Source organism: Colletes gigas, unplaced genomic scaffold, assembly GCF_013123115.1.
Source record: "Colletes gigas isolate AHSC1104 unplaced genomic scaffold, ASM1312311v1 Colletes_gigas_Sc00004, whole genome shotgun sequence".
Classification (NCBI taxonomy): domain Eukaryota; kingdom Metazoa; phylum Arthropoda; class Insecta; order Hymenoptera; family Colletidae; genus Colletes; species Colletes gigas.
Genome location: NW_025106633.1, coordinates 10,691,709 through 10,707,598, shown reverse-complemented (window position 1 = coordinate 10,707,598; position 15,890 = coordinate 10,691,709). Strand labels below are relative to the sequence as shown.

The following is a 15,890-nucleotide window of genomic DNA, read 5'->3' as shown; positions in this document are numbered from 1 at the left end:
TAAAGATACGCATGAAATTTCGGGGAAACATTTCTGGCCTCGCATTAGATTTTCGATTAGGAATTTTTTTCTCAAAAATGGTTAGGATTTCGAGGGTATATCTATTCAAAAATGATTGTAATTGGCCCCCGCAATCGAAAATAATTTTTTCCTGAAGGATTTGAAACTTTTTAATAACTTTTTAACGAATTGGTATTCTTGTATTTTTCCCGATTTTGTCCTCTAGAAGTAGTGCAAGCCTACAGTGCTTCATTAAAATCAAAGTTAGCCTTAAACTCGAGCTAAAAAAAAATACGTGTCGATTATTTTTGGCTGCTGTATAAGTTTCATCAAAATCGAAATGGTTCTATGTTGGTGCTTGTGGTGCTTTGGCCGCCACAACTTTTACTGTTACTGTTCCGACGATAAAAACAATTACAATGTATTCTGTAAGATGGCTATTTAATTATTACTTTTACTTTACTTTTATTTATACTACTTTGCTTTTAATTATATTTGTATTTTATTTTATTTACGGGTCCATTAGCATTGTCATCTACCAGTTTTAGATTATTGTACACTACTTTTTACCGGTTTTTTCATACCTTATTTCTACTATTTCAACTTCCATTTTATACACTACATGTTATCCCATCTGTTTAAAATCCTTTATTTCATTTAAATTTTATTTTACCTTTGGTTACTATTTTTTATCTATCTGTCTCCTATTCACTCGTTAAGGGGCCCCTCTACCATGGAAAATACATGTTTCTTTGTGATTTTTTTTGCGATTAATTCCGGATTGTGTAGATACATTTATGTCGATCATCAATTTTACGAACCCGACTGCGTACGTGATATATTCGAAATCCTAAAACGATATTCTATAGATGAGTGTGGTTAGCATGAACTACGATCTTTTCATGGCAGCTATTTTACGAAAAAATACTGAATATTTTCATATTTGCTTTTTTGTTGAAAGAAAAAGATACTGTAATATCTTGAATAGTTTTTTAGTTATCACATATTTTCGAGACTATTTTAAAGATAGAAAGGCCCCTTAAATTATAATTCATCTGTATTTATTTCTGTATTTCTGGTTTCATTGATCTTCACCTACGCACATGGCCTTTTAGCATTTCATTTATTTATTACATTTATTATACGATGCCACCATTATGCCATACTTTTCACGATTCTTTTCTTTTAAATTTACGATCACTCTTATATCACTGTCATTATTCGAATTATATTATGAAAAAAAAAAAATTAGAAAATTTTAATTTTAATTTCAAGTACTTTGAGAACGACTGATATTTCAAGGTCAGGCGAAATATCGCACGAGCTACGCCCCCTCCCCCCACCGAGCCGGTTTAACACCGGACCTTCGATCTCTGTAGCCCTCTCCGGATCAATTCTAACACCCGGAGCCTGGACTCCAGAGATCGAAGGTTGCGTTGCTACACCGGGGACCCTATCCCGCGACCTATACGCCCCTCTATCCGCGACCTAACCGCGACGAAACCCCCCCAACGTAAGCTCGACCTAACCCCCGCGACAATACCCCCACGACCTAACCGACGCCCGTAGCCCGACGCCCGGATAGAAAGTCGTTCGCCGAGTGTATATATACTAACGGAGGCTCGCTCGAACACTTGTGAGAGCGCGACCCATCTGGTGGCCCTCTGGTGGCGAGCATGGGAGGTGAGGTGACGCCACATATATCTACTAGTTAAATCGTCTCATAACTTCCGATACATATGCATGTATCGCTACTTTACTACAATACTGATATGACTATGATAATAAAAAACAAAAAAAAGGTGCAACTTGCGAATTTCAACGTTTAAAGATCTCATTTTTTCCTCACTTGTCTCTCGATTTCAGCAAATAAATGATAGCTCGATTACATAACAACTACTTTTCCCAGATGAGGATACACTTTAAACAAAGGACAAATGTATATTCTAATTTATGAAAAACCACATTATTTCATTACTTTTCTAATAACTCAACCATACGTTCTTACTGCAACTTTACAAGTTTATTTATCTTCGATAACTTCCTAACGAATAAGTTCAGGGCATAAGTATGTTGGTACTTTTATGTACAACATAAGAAACTACATTTCTAGGTTTCCATTTAAAGAAAAGGTACAGTTACATTTTCAACGGTAACTTTTCTGTAGCCATTCGATTACAATAATTCATTTTGGACAACCTACATAAATCTGTTCTCGTAATATATTATTTTATAATGGAATCTCTTTACTTTCCATTTCTAAACATTTTCTTCGATACTGCTTCATGTCGATGAAACATTGTCATTTCTTTTGATTCTTAATTTCAATCGAATTATTTAAAAAGTGTATTATTTAATATTCTTCGGTAATACGTACCGATCATTCTTCTTCACCTTCCAGTTGATAATGATAGCGGCGTAAAGCAGCTAAACGTAATCTTTCAGTCTCCAAAGCTTCTTCCGATTCCAAAACATCAACTTGTGCCTCCATCTGTAAATCGTTCAAAATATTCACTCTTTCTAATACTTAACAACTTTAACGCTTATTTTCTTTATCATCCTTATCCAAATAGTGTATAACGAGTAGTAACTACAATTACCATTCTCTTCCACAAGATGGCCACAGTTTTTAGCAATTGCAACAACACTTCCAGTTGCTTGTGTTACGTCTCTCGATGCCTCTGAGAGTGCAGCCAAGTTATTCCTATTTCTATTTGCTTTTACTCTGCTTCTCTACACGCGTAAACAAATTTTACGGTTTAATAACAAACAAAAACCGAAATAAATCCTCTACACTTACCATAAAAGATTACCACCAAATGCAACCGCCTTCGCTGCTGATATCAGCCCTTCGGACCATTGATGGTTACGTTTCTAGAATTCGGTTCCAGAGGCTGTGCCCTACGATTCAAAATCTCTTTCCATATTTAATATTCATAAATTAAATATTAACGGTCAAAATAAGCGACGTACCTTTCCTTCTTCCATTAATTCTGTACATGAATCTAACATTTTTCCGTTCACTTCTAATTTTAACCCGGAATCACCAGCGCGAGATTTCTCCACCATGTCCTGATCATAAAATATGTGATAACCATGTATAAAAACAATTTATATATTACACTAAAATGTAATATGCGATTACCTGTATTCGATTACCAGCTTCTTCTATTGCTTTATCCATACTTAACAATTCTGCCTCTACCAAACTTCCAACTCCCAACTGTTTACATTCGTCGGTCGATTCTACAACACGATAAAATTCAAAATAATATCTATGACTTTCTTCATTTTTTTTCTTCTACATTTTTTAACTTTCGTAACTTACTATCGCCCGATGCAATATCAATAGATGTGTTTCATGTAGATTTTCCATGTATTAAATAAAGACCCAAAACATATGCAACGTGTATTGCACTTTTAATGAGTATTGAGGAGTACAAGTTAGGTCTGACATCGCTGGATTATCGATACCATTTAATGAATATTCGATAATATCTTCTGTTTCGGAGATGCAATTTACTGAAATAAAAATACACCTTTCTATCAGAGATATCAACATAAACCATTCACCATTTTATTATCGAATAAATTTAAATACTTACGCAATAATTCATACAACATGGTATCGGCATGCATATTCGTTTCATTACGGCACCGTTCACCTTCAACTTCCAATTTCCCCATCTTTAAATCTAATTCTTCTTTCTCGGCTAATAAATCATGTAGATCGCCTTCTAAAGCCGTTTTTTTACAAGTTAGAAAATCATTTTTCCCAATCAACGCCTAAAATATTACACTTTTACCGGAACGAAATAAAAATAGATAAGAAATCAGGAAATAGTTATTTAGTCTCGGGTCTATTTTGACCCTGTTCTAAGGGTCTATTTTGACCCCGCTCTGTGGGTCCATTTTGACCCTGTTCTACGGGTCTGTTTTGACCCTGTTCTGCGGGTCTATTCTATTCTACGGGTCTGTTTTGACCCTGTCCTGCGGGTCTATTCTATTCTACGGGTCTGTTTTGACCCTTTTCTGCGGGTCTATTCTATTCTACGGGTCTGTTTTGACCCCTTTCTACGGGTCTCTTTTGACCCTGTTCTGCGGGTCTCTTTTGACCCTGTTCTGCGGGTCTATTCTATTCTACGGGTCTCTTTTGACCCTGTTCTGCGGGTCTGTTTTGACCCTTTTCTACGGGTCTATTCTATTCTACGGGTCTGTTTTGACCCTTTTCTACGGGTCTATTCTATTCTACGGGTCTGTTTTGACCCTTTTCTGCGGGTCTGTTTTGACCCTGTTCTGCGGGTCTATTTTGACCCTAAAGCCGTTTTTTTTACAAGTTGTAAAATCATTTGTGCCAATCAACGCCTAAAATATTACACTTTTACCGGAACGAAATAAAAATAAAATATAACCGTAAATCTAGTAAAAGAAAGGTATTAACCAAATTTTCATCTTTCGTGGTATTTACTTCTTCTTTTATATCGTCCAAATCCTCTTGTCGTTCGATAGCTTTTCGAGCTTCCTGTTCAGTTATATCTTCACCTTCTATTAACTCTAAAAACGGTTCGACGTTCCGATTTTTCTTCTGACATTTTTAATAACCCAATTTGTTTCTCCACTTCGGCTTTCTGTTACATACGAGGATACACATAACGAGCATGAATATTTTCTTATGATATTAAAAACTATGAAAATTACAATATTCCTACCTTCCTGATTAAACTGATATGTTCTTCTCTTCATTTTGCATATACATCTTTCAATTTCTGAAATTTCTCTTCCAAAACAAAATACTTTTCTACAAAAACATAACAGAGAAGTTATATTAGATTGCGATATAAATGTACACGTATGTATGCACCAACCTTCGCTTTCATCAACTTTCGCCATCGTGTCTGCTTTTTGTTTAAGAGAGTCCTCATTTACCTGTTTTTCTTCTTCAATTTCATTGCGCTAAAAAATAAAAACAACTTGTTACATAGACTGTTTTTGTAAACCATAATGTTAATGATTAATTAAAACGTTTTTACCTTAATAAGCAAACCCGATTCAAGTTGCATGACACGACTCTGAAGCTCTTCCCTGATTCGTTGATGATCCATCGGTAGACGATGCGATTCTTGTCTCTGGCGACTATTTTCTTGCTGTAAATGATCGATGGGACTTTCTCTAAAATACATATGTTCGGAACAATTAATAATCTTCTATCGCGTAAGAGTAATAAGCGATCATTTTTCTAATTAGTATGAACATTTTCTATTCGCACTTTATTTAAGTTTACCTTTCCGCTAAAGATTCTTCTGGTGGCGATACCACCCTTGGCGTCGCGTACGTTCGTACGATAAAGAAATTTAACAGCTTTTATGAGCATTTTATGGTAGAAACCATTCCTTCGAATCACTAAATTCTGTTTAAAAATAAATTTAATTCGAAAAATCTTACCTCGGGTAACGCAGGCGTCGCTATAACATGCTTAAAATACTGTCTTTGTTTTACGGTGTTGTACAACTTCTTCGGTTCATAGAATTGTTTCGAAAATCGGTCACGATGGCCGGCTAAAGTGTCCGCTGGTAGTGTGTTATCAAGTTTCAACAGAATTTTCACACAATAATCGTATAACTGCGACGCGTCTGGAACGCACGGAATTAGTGGAGCCGGTCGACATTGTCCATTGACGGTCATACAATTTGACGGTGTATTCTTTAATGATGCGCTAACTGAAATCATTAACGTAACAGTGATACATGAATACATCAAAACACATAATATTATTGGACCGTCTCTCAGGCTTGCTCGGGGAATACCTCCTCCTGATTCTCTTTTGTCTCTCGAGGCCCCAGGGAGTACCTAGGGACAAATTCCCTATAGCATCCCGGCCTCTCTCAACGGTTGGCATCGGCGCCAATCGCGCCATCTGCGGGAGTAACTAGGAAGTTACTCATGCTCCTTACAATATTAATAACGCATTGAAAGTTTAAAGCAAATTAATCGGCAAGGCTCGCTCGATCGCGACTCCTCTGGACTCCTCTGGTGGCGAGCATGGGAGGCGACGCCACAGGCCATCTAGTAAACACATTGGTCGTGGACCAATTTCGTAACGTTTTGACTACGGATCACGGATCTACAATAGTTAGGAGAAAAACGTAATCGATGGTGTCGAATATGGCTTGGGCGTTTTATTTGTCTCTAAAGTGTATTTTTAAAACATTCTAATTAATCTGTGTAAGAGCAATTGTGTTATTTCATGAAAAACATGATGTCTGCTTCTATTTGTACGTTTAATTATTTATTCGTTTCAACGAACGTTATATCGTACTTTTAACCGTTTTGATGTCTTTGTAAATATTCAGTGTATACCGTAAGATCAAAGTAAAGCTATCTCTCGTTCCGTTAGATTCAATACTCAGGAGAATATGCAGTGGAAACGGACGACGAACAATTATGACAGCTACCGCAACGGACGATCAAACTACAGAATTTGAGTCGTTTCGTACTCTGGAAGCATTTCCTCGGAATCATACCAGCAGTCACTTGAGCCGAATTTATACAGTGCCCTCGGATGTTCAGAAACTATTAGAAAATAATGTACCTAACGAATGGAAGAAACAAATGAAAATTTTTGCAGAATTTGGTATATTAATAAGAAAACCAACGATCGAAACGATATCGTATCTGGAGCAAACGGATTATGCAAAGTCCATTCACAAATATGTCTTGTGTATCCTTTTCGGTTGTATAATTGGAATTCAAATTATATCATTATTATATATTATATTAGTGAAATTTCTGGTAATATTTTCGTTACGATAATACCGACTAGATGGTATACACGGCGCAGGGAAAACCACAACTTCGTTGCATTTAATACATTATGGCCTTTCGAAGAAGTTTGTTGTGCTTCATTTACCTTCGGGTAACAAATTCTGATTATTCCAATGTGAATTTCGGAGATTTTTATAATATTTTTCGTACATGTTTTCAGTTAATACGTGGTTTCGATTTCCAAAGGAAATTACAGATTCCCCGTTGATACCGGATAAACTAGATTTACCTATACACGCAGGAACATGGTTGAAATATTTCAAAAATTTAAACGCGCCGTTATTATCAACGTTGGATGTGAGTAATAAATTATATTTTTTTTTTATTCTTGTGTTAAGTAGTAATCGTTCGATTAACTATTTTCTAGTTGAAAGTTTCAAAAGATTACGTGTGGAGTCAACGAGAAGGTACAAAATCTGGAGAACCCCTTTCTAATCTGATCGAATTTGGAATACAACGAATTAAATTTGCCTGTGGAGCTATCGACGCGTTGGTGAATGAACTTAAAGAAGCTAGTACGGCAGGAAAATGCAAAACGTTAGTTGTTATAGATGGTTTTAACGCGCTTCTTGCCGATCACACGTTTATACGAGACGACAACAAGGTATATGTACCGGCTGAAAGGATATCGTTAACCACATCGTTTCTGAATAGCGTACATTTTAATTGGTGTAATGGTGCTGCGATATTAACGGTAGATATCAAAGCAACTAAGGTACGTGATGATTAATAAGATATAAAAATAGAAGAAAATATACTAAAACTATGTCGAAAGTGCAGTTAATTATCAACTGTTTTTTATTACAGTTTAACAGAGAAAATGAATATCCAAGATACTTGCTTGGTAAAAAGGGATTCGAGTATCTGGATCCTTTTGTTCCCGTTTGCGTTGAAAACTACACTCCTGACGAGTTTAACGCTATTATGGAATATTATAAACATAAAAAATGGATTCGAGACATTACTGATGAGGGAGAAAGAGAAGTAGAATTATTATCAAATAGGAACCCTCTTGAACTATGGAAGTGTTGCAAATCCCTCTAAAATATTTTATATACGAATAAAAATAATTGTTCAGAAATTTGAAAAATATTTTTCTTTTATTCATTACTTTTTTTTTTTCATGTAGACTATTAGTATTTCTATTGTACGTTCAAATGAAAATATCATCGAAGCGTAAAAGCTTGGCATTTATTTATCTTCTGGTTTAAGTAAAAAATTCAATTGTAGGTAGTGTCCTACGTATCGAAAAATAATTCTGTATTACGACTCGATCTCTATTCGTCTGCCCGGTCTACCTAGCCATTGTTCTGCCGCGAATCAGCAGATTCTTGTTTGGTCTAGTGGGAGTAACTAGGGAGTTAAAAGGAGGTGAGTTGGTGCCCGTGGAGCGCTGACCACTCTAGCAAATTAATTTCTTGGAATTAACTCGGTGTAAGACTTATTTTAGATACAATTCGGTTGAAAAGCATACAATTGCATTGTTCGTTATCATACGCGCTGCGCTGGTCCGTTTCAATTTCACTCTTAATTAGAATGCAGTTACATGACTCTGCACTCGACGGTGAGGTGAGAGGTGAGTAGTCGGGTTTCAATTAACTTCCGTTGTGGCGCGCTATGTGCATTAAATCTACATTCGCATGATAGCGTAACACTGTCTTTTCAATACTTTTCATGGTGATGATACCCCGCTGATGCAACTGCAGAAACCTAATAAAAATTATATTTTCTATATACGGTTTAATAATAAAATGTACGTAACGCACAGAAATTGATGTACCTGAAATTATATTTTTACAATAAAAACGTAAAAAAGTACAAAAAATATTATTATCGACTTTTGTTGCACGCTCCTATAATTCCAAGAATGGTTAGCGACGCCGTCTCTCGGTTGCAGTTTCGATGAAGAAACGACGATATACTGCGATATATGTATTGCGTTCGAAACGTTCCAATGACAATAAAGATGACGTTTTAAGGGTTGGATGAAACATTTCAGCATTCCGAGCGTCGTTGTGATTGCAACGAAGAGAGAGGATCGATTGTAGGAAATTATTTGAAAACAGTTACCGGGTATGTAATGATGAGAAATTTCCTAATCAACGATACGTTTCTCGCTATTCCGAAGGTGAAGCATAAACGAATGTTAGTTTTCACCCTTGTTGGTACGAATCGCATTATTATTTTATGCGAATCCCCAATTCGTGTGACGCGTAAATTATTGTTTCTAATATCTATTCTATATCTCGGTGCTTGTACTTACTAGTTTTCAGGCTCGCTTGGTACGTTGGTCGTTGATCAGCGATCGAAGAAATTAGCGACGTATGTTGCGTTTCTGTTTCTGTTCTCTTGTTCGATCGGCTAACGAATTATGGAGACTTCGATTCTGAACGCGGTAAGTGATCGTTCTTTCTGTTTTCTGTATTCTTTGCGCGAGACTAAAAATTTTGTTCCGCGTTGCGTTGGTAATTAATTTGCTTACCGATCGATCGATAGTCGTTACGTACGATTCTACGAAAACGTGCAACTATTTCTGACGATACGTTGTCTCGCCATCTATTAGTTTTTAATACGTTTCCTTTTTTTTCTAACAATGGTCCTGTACAGTTTTCGGTTTATTCTTTCTCACCCATATTTCTATACTACCGTTCTCTGTTAAAGGCGCACGAAAGACAAAGACGAGCGGAAGCCCTGTTGCAAGAAGGACGATTCGAGGAAGCAGCAAAGTGTCATGAAACCGTGGCTAGCCTCTTGGGCGAAGCATACGCCCAACTCGAATCGAATTACGTTCGTTCTAAAAGTTCCAGTTTGTCTAGTCGAACTCCTCCGGCTGTGATTGCCTCTTTCCATTCGCTCGTTACTTTAGAATCTTTGGCTCTTCAATGCGATTATCACAAAAGGCAAGCTGCCGTAGTTAGGTAGGTAACGATTATTTGCCGTTCATGTACTCGTTGGACGGTGCGATGAAAAAATGTTTTTTTTACAGAATGAAACAGGCCCGATACGAAGAATACAAAGCTACGTTGGAAACTCAGCAGCGAGAGGTCGTTAGTAAACAGACACCCAAGCGATCGGAGAAAGATACGTCCGAACTGTCATTGGACAAGTTTGATGGATCTTTGCGTCAAGCTATATATAGAACGATCGAAGAGCAAGACAGTCTTCTAACTTTGATTTCGTTACCGAACAACGAAGATACGGCTTTTAAACATCCAAAAGATACCGCCACCGTCATCGAAGAACTGAAAACTGTCAATTGCCAGTTACGCTGTCATATCGGCAGCTTGCTGAATCAATTGGAGGCTAAGGAAGAGAAGGTGCATCAGTTGACGGAGCAACTCGGTGCCGTATCTGCCAGTTCTAGCGACGAGACTAGATTGGATAATGCGCATTCGTTGCGTCTTGCACCCTTACCGCCTTTAACCCCTCTCGAGATGCCACTTTTCGACTTTACCTCCGCGTAAAGTATCTTCTAACTGAAGGAACGACGGAAGGAAGGAAGGAAGGAAGGAAGGAAGGAAGGAAGGAAGGAAGGAAAGTGTTTGCGAATCGAATCTCTCGTAACGTAGCAAGTTAATCGAATCGTTTGCGAAATGCAATGAAATCTGTAATAGTACAAAGGATACAGCATTCGATCTCCGGGTAAATAATTATCATTTACATGGTAGAAAGGTGAGAAAATATGTTATCGCGTTATTTTTACTTATTCGATGTCGTTCGAAGGGATCAAGATACATATCAATTCCAAGTACTTGTCCGTAGGTACGCGCGTACAAACGTGCGTAGAATCGTAAACCGTCGGTAAAGTGAAGCGTGTATGTATCGTGATTTCACAGTACGGTATATGTATATAATTACGTGTTGGTTGATTTATTTAAATGTTATCGTCGAGCGTGTAAACAAGTGTTTGGTAAACTAGACTGTATATTATGTAAGTAATATTGCGTAATAAAAGTATGGTAATAAATGTTACGTTTACGTTTATTTGATACTTTTGCGTAGATTGGTCGACAGGGCCGAGCCAGCGAGCGATGGCTTCTTAACGATCGGATGGTTTTATCGATGCATCGAACGTAATCGATACGGTGAAAAATTTGACGCTCTTCTCGATAAACGAACATATTCAATGCCAATAACCGAACCTTATTATTAGTTTCGACCGATGGATCGTAAAAAATAAAAAATAAAAAATGCCCGGATACGAGGAAAATGTTCCGCGTGACTGTTTAAAAGTCGGTTCGTCGCGAATGAGAATCGAGAGGAGAAATTTTTAACCGACGACCGAACCGACGACCGAACCGACGACCGAACCGACGACCGAACCGACGACCGAACCGACGACGATGGACCGACCGGGTGAAATAATAACAATTTTTGTAGGCCAGGCTGGCACGCAAGTAGCAAACGCCTGTTGGGAATTGTTCTGTTTGGAACACGGTGTGTTACCTAATGGTTGCATTCGTCCAGGTTATCGGATACAAGACGCTTCGCTTTGCACATTCTTTGCAGAGACGGATGTAAGCAACCCGTTCGAATAACGTTTACCTTTATACGGACAAGTTAAGTTTGCAGATCAGAAAAATGACACCGCGCACGGTAATCGTCGATTTCGAACCTACTGTGATCGACGAGATAAGAACAGGCGCTTACAAAAATTTGTTCTGCCCGCCGTCGCTGATCTCCGGGAAGGAAGACGCTGCGAACAATTTCGCAAAAGGGTATCATTCAAACGGTCGCGAGGCAATCGATCTTGTCGCGGACCGTATATGCAAGACGTCGGAGAAATGTTCGAGGCCGACCGGTTTCATCGTATTCAGGTAAACGGAATGTATCGTAGAAAACGTTGTGCGTCGTTACCTTGTAGGAAAAATGAAACCGACTGTCCCCGTTGCTTGTAAAACACTTTTAATCGATAAAAAAATATTAAAAGTCGCTTAGAGAAGAACGGTATCGAGAAATTTGATTGACCGTCGTGTTCGGTAACAGCCCCGTACCGAAACAAGTGGACATTTAACTTTAAATTAATAATGTAACGTGTGAAAGGATTAAGAGGACGAGGAGTGCACGGCGTGTATTACGTATTCCGTATTCCTTTTTGCAGATCACTGAACGGTGGTACTGGTGGCGGATTCGGCACATTATTACTAGAACGTCTGACGTGCGACTATCCGAAAAAGATTATGCTGGACTTTGCTATTTGTCCGGCTCCTAATATCTCAACCGTTATCGTTGAACCGTACAACGCGATTTTCGCTACGCATAGTAACCTGGACCACGCGGACTGTTGTTTTCTTGTCGACAACGAAGCGCTTTACGATATTTGTACGAGGTGTGTGTGTGTCTGTGTGTGTGTGTGTGTGTGTGTGTGTGGGGGGGCCTTGATCGTTGCGTGGCTCAAAGTCAATGGTGACTGCTTGAACGTTCGCCTCGTCGTTATGCGATTGAAAAGTACGTATTTGCAGGAACTTGGACGTAGAGTGTCCAACTTATACCAATCTAAACAGATTGCAAGCCCAAGTGGTCTCGAGTATAACGGCCTCGATGAGATTCGAAGGAGCGGTGAATTTGAACCTGCAGGAATTGCAGACAAATTTGGTACCCTACCCGAGAATTCATTTCTCTTTGTCTACGTATGCTCCGCTTACTACCCCTAGGAAAGCCATGCATGCCGAAATAACGACGCAGCAAATTACGCGCGAATGTTTCGAGCCTGGGAATCAGGTGCGGACCGATACAGACAGTACAGACACTGCTGAAGGTGATTCGAAAGTTCGAGTATCGTTTTTCGTTTAACTCGGTTCAATTTTAGATGGTAAAATGCGATCCACGCACGGGAGCATACACGAGCTGCTGTTTGCTCTATCGCGGAGACGTGAATCCGAACGACGTGAACAGAGCAATTGCGTCGTTGAAGGGGAAAAAATCTATTCGGTTCGTCGGTTGGAGTCCGACTGGGTTCAAGGTACGTAAATACGCGGATCTTTACAGAACCGACTCGATTACGCGATCATTCATTACACGATCATTACGCGATCGATCGTTATACGATGCAGCAAAATGTTGCGTTGTTCCGACTGCGTTTGGTGACATCGCGTGTACGCGTTCGTTGCTGCCTCGTTCGGTTAAATGAATCTAATCCGAGTTTCTCTTGTCCTTGTTAATCGTAACGATATCGGTGACAGGTAGGAATCAATTATCAACCGACCACGTCGGTGCCGGGCGGTGATTTAGCAAACTCGAGAAGAACGGTAGCGATGGTTAGCAATAATACGGCCATCCGGTATTCCTGGACAGCGCTTGCGCGTAAATTCGATCTGATGTATCGGAAGAGAGCTTTCATGCATCATTATGTGATGGAAGGTATGGAAGAAAGTGTGTTTCAGGAAGCTCGCGACAACATAGCGACTTTGATAAATGATTACAAAGAGATCGAAACTTGACCGCCGATGGGTCTCGTTGGTGGTGTTCTCGGCGTCGGAATTACGATTATGTTATCGGGACAAAGAGATCGTAGACTGGTAGTTTGTTTCGCGATCGTTGTACTTAATTGTACGTGTCGCGGTACCAGGATTCGTTAACTCGTCGAGTAAATCTATTCGCGAGGACTGGACGTTACGAGGATGTTGGAAAGACGGAAATTATCGCTTATCGGAATAAGCCTCGATTACGCGTTTGCGTGAACGGAAGAAATCGAGTCGAGCGATTGCACGAGATAGGAAGGAGAGCAGTCGCCGAGCGGTAGACTCGCTGGCACCAATGGCGCGATTTCTTCTTTTATTTACACCGGTTTCCTACTACGCGACCCTCTCGATAACGAATCACGCAGCTTTCGACTGAAACTCGCGTTTGTAGCCGTGCATGCTGCTCGGGAAACGAGCTACGATAAATATTCTCCATCTGATTCACGTAACATCGTGCTCCCGATAGAGGGGTATCGAATCACTGGGTAATTCCTGCTGATAATAGTGCGTCACCTGTTTTCTTCTGAAAATAAATTAATCGTTATATCTGGGATATCGAAACACTCGCAACACTTGAAACATTGTAAATCGTAATCGGCTGTAACGTAAATTCGATAGATGCGAATAAAACAATTTCCTAACGCAGTGCCAAAAAGATCTCCTTTTCTTTATCCACTATTATGTATGTACGTATGTATGTATGTATGTATTTGTTGTCGTTGAACGATACAGTAGCAGAAATGCGCTGTCGTTATTAGAATTTAATAAACTGGTTGTATCCTAACGTGTAACAAGGGCTGGTGACGGCGATCGGTCGTAAGAGTACAAAACAATGAAAAAAGTTCTACGTACATCGTCTTGTCCTCAACTGGTTTTACCTACATTTCTTGAGTGTTCGATCGCGTGAATTAATTATTTACAGATGTTTCGATTTGCTGCGAAATTAAAAGGGCAAATCGCGTCGTCTAAACTCAGGTACTTACTTACATGGTTGATGCTATAGTGATTGACCGCTATAGTAGAAACAGTTTTAGCACGCGACATACATTTCGTTTGAATTGTTCTCGGCCGAAGCAATTCGTTCGTTGATAACGTCTCGAAGTTTGTTCCAATCCCCGATTCCGGGATATCCGATGCTATCTCGATCGAGAGACGCGTGTCGCGACATTGTTCTACGATCGACGAGGAGCATGCCCGCCCCCCAGCAAAGATATACAATACGAGCACTCGGAACGACAACGCTTCGATTCGCTTATCTTTCATGCGTATGTGTACCGTCTACCATTATACCAACTTTTATTTTTTTTACGCTTTCGTATTCTTTTGGCCATTCTCGTTAATCGTTTATCCGTTCGTACGAATCGTGAAACGTTCGTATTTCGAGCAAAACCTGATGATCTCGGCATCTATAAACAGGCATTAAATGTCGATTATTTCGATGGAAATTTCTCTGTGGATTTTGATTAATAACTTTGTCGCAATCGGTTATCTGCGAGACGAAGAGACGAGGCGGTCGGTTTCTCTTATCGACATCGACGATCGTCGTCTATCGCTATCACGTCGTTTCTACGCTCTTCTTCGCGATACCACGAAACTTTCACGTGAATCGTATACGATTTCTCTGTTGCTCTCATGCTCGAAACGTGTCCGCTCTCGCGCTTTTACGCTTTTGCGCATTTGCGCATTTGCGCATTTGCGCATTTGCGCATTTGCGCATTATTCGCGGCAGCTGCTAAGTACGCAAGTACTTACTTACATACGTATTCTTTCGTATAATACGATTTCGGATTACATAGAGAGACCGTACGCCCTCGATGAACTCTCGCTTCATCGTTCAGCTTGTTCGAACAAATTTTCCATCGACCGTCCGTCCATCCGTTCGTCAATGGAACTTTATTCTCGCTGAGAAGAATCCCTCCAACCGCGCAAAACTCGAAAATAATGTTGCGAAACAAGGATGGACGATTGTCGCGAAAGGCGACATATATTCTAACCGAATAACGCCAACACTCAACGACCGCAAAATCGTATTCGTCTAACGAAGAAACGGCCCCGTTATCCAACAGTTTATTCCATCTTGCTTCGAGTATGGTCCCCAATTACCTGCTGTCTACGTGCACGGATAACCGAAATGCCAACGCCAACGCCAACGCCAACGCCATCGATCAACGATTACGAATTTAAGCGTTTTCGAGTTAAAATTCAATTAAAAGGAATGGAGTAGTTACGTACTTACGTTATCCGTCCAAGCTTGTCTTCGAGATGCCGATGCATGCATGCGTACTACACGATTAAACGACGCGCGCGAGACTATGATCGTACCTGAAATTAAGAAAATTTTTTATTGAAACGAGACGAAACGCGTCCATATATCAACAAGAATGTGCAGCTTGAAGCTAATAGGAAACATTCGTACGCTGAACGAAACCGATATTTATACGTATGATAAAACATTCCTGTTTCAGGAATTTTTCAATTTCTCTTATTACTATTACATGATATCGACGCGACCTAAACCTAAAGTGTCCAAGTTAACCAAGGCGTTAAGATTCGGGTCGTCAGCGTGCGTGAGCTGCGTTAGTAAAGTCCCAGGAAAGAGTTATCAGC

At 39.5% G+C, this 15,890-nt stretch overlaps 2 protein-coding genes and 1 pseudogene across 9 annotated transcripts; 2 read left to right on the top strand and 1 right to left on the bottom strand.

The window, feature by feature from the left end:
- Positions 1-2,380: 2,380 nt before the first annotated feature.
- On the bottom strand, positions 2,381-5,296 carry LOC122405131 (annotated as a pseudogene).
- A 789-nt stretch (positions 5,297-6,085) lies between these two features.
- On the top strand, positions 6,086-7,891 carry LOC122405132 (28S ribosomal protein S29, mitochondrial). 4 transcript variants are annotated; one of them, XM_043409656.1, is made up of 6 exons: positions 6,086-6,222; positions 6,395-6,718; positions 6,821-6,913; positions 6,983-7,119; positions 7,190-7,537; positions 7,630-7,891. In XM_043409656.1, the coding sequence occupies exons 2-6, from the start codon at positions 6,442-6,444 to the stop codon at positions 7,864-7,866; spliced, it is 1,092 nt and encodes a 363-aa protein (XP_043265591.1). In that variant the 5' UTR covers positions 6,086-6,222; positions 6,395-6,441; the 3' UTR covers positions 7,867-7,891. The 4 variants fall into 4 exon arrangements, with proteins under 4 accessions (XP_043265591.1, XP_043265592.1, XP_043265589.1 ...); XM_043409654.1 differs by having other exon boundaries at positions 6,102-6,272; positions 6,839-6,913; XM_043409653.1 differs by having other exon boundaries at positions 6,105-6,272.
- A 775-nt stretch (positions 7,892-8,666) lies between these two features.
- LOC122405133 (nuclear receptor-binding factor 2-like) lies at positions 8,667-10,646 on the top strand. 5 transcript variants are annotated; one of them, XM_043409658.1, is made up of 5 exons: positions 8,667-8,967; positions 9,089-9,217; positions 9,484-9,740; positions 9,809-10,299; positions 10,336-10,646. In XM_043409658.1, exons 2-4 carry the CDS (start codon positions 9,194-9,196, stop codon positions 10,284-10,286), a joined length of 759 nt encoding a protein of 252 aa, XP_043265593.1. In that variant the 5' UTR covers positions 8,667-8,967; positions 9,089-9,193; the 3' UTR covers positions 10,287-10,299; positions 10,336-10,646. The 5 variants fall into 5 exon arrangements, with proteins under 5 accessions (XP_043265593.1, XP_043265597.1, XP_043265595.1 ...); XM_043409662.1 differs by having other exon boundaries at positions 8,668-8,895; positions 9,096-9,217; positions 9,809-10,645; XM_043409660.1 differs by having other exon boundaries at positions 8,668-8,895; positions 9,809-10,645.
- Positions 10,647-15,890: the final 5,244 nt, after the last annotated feature.

Bases quoted from the DNA above. Each gene is read 5' to 3' on its own strand.
- LOC122405133 (XM_043409658.1), top strand. From the start codon at position 9,194: ATGGAGACTTCGATTCTGAACGCG. The intron at 9,218-9,483 runs GTAAGTGATCGT...TCTCTGTTAAAG, and splicing joins AGACTTCGATTCTGAACGCG to GCGCACGAAAGACAAAGACG. The intron at 9,741-9,808 runs GTAGGTAACGAT...TTTTTTTTACAG, and splicing joins AGGCAAGCTGCCGTAGTTAG to AATGAAACAGGCCCGATACG.
- LOC122405132 (XM_043409653.1), top strand. From the start codon at position 6,245: ATGAAAAACATGATGTCTGCTTCTATTT. The intron at 7,120-7,189 runs GTGAGTAATAAA...ACTATTTTCTAG, and splicing joins CGTTATTATCAACGTTGGAT to TTGAAAGTTTCAAAAGATTA. The intron at 7,538-7,629 runs GTACGTGATGAT...TTTTTATTACAG, and splicing joins TAGATATCAAAGCAACTAAG to TTTAACAGAGAAAATGAATA.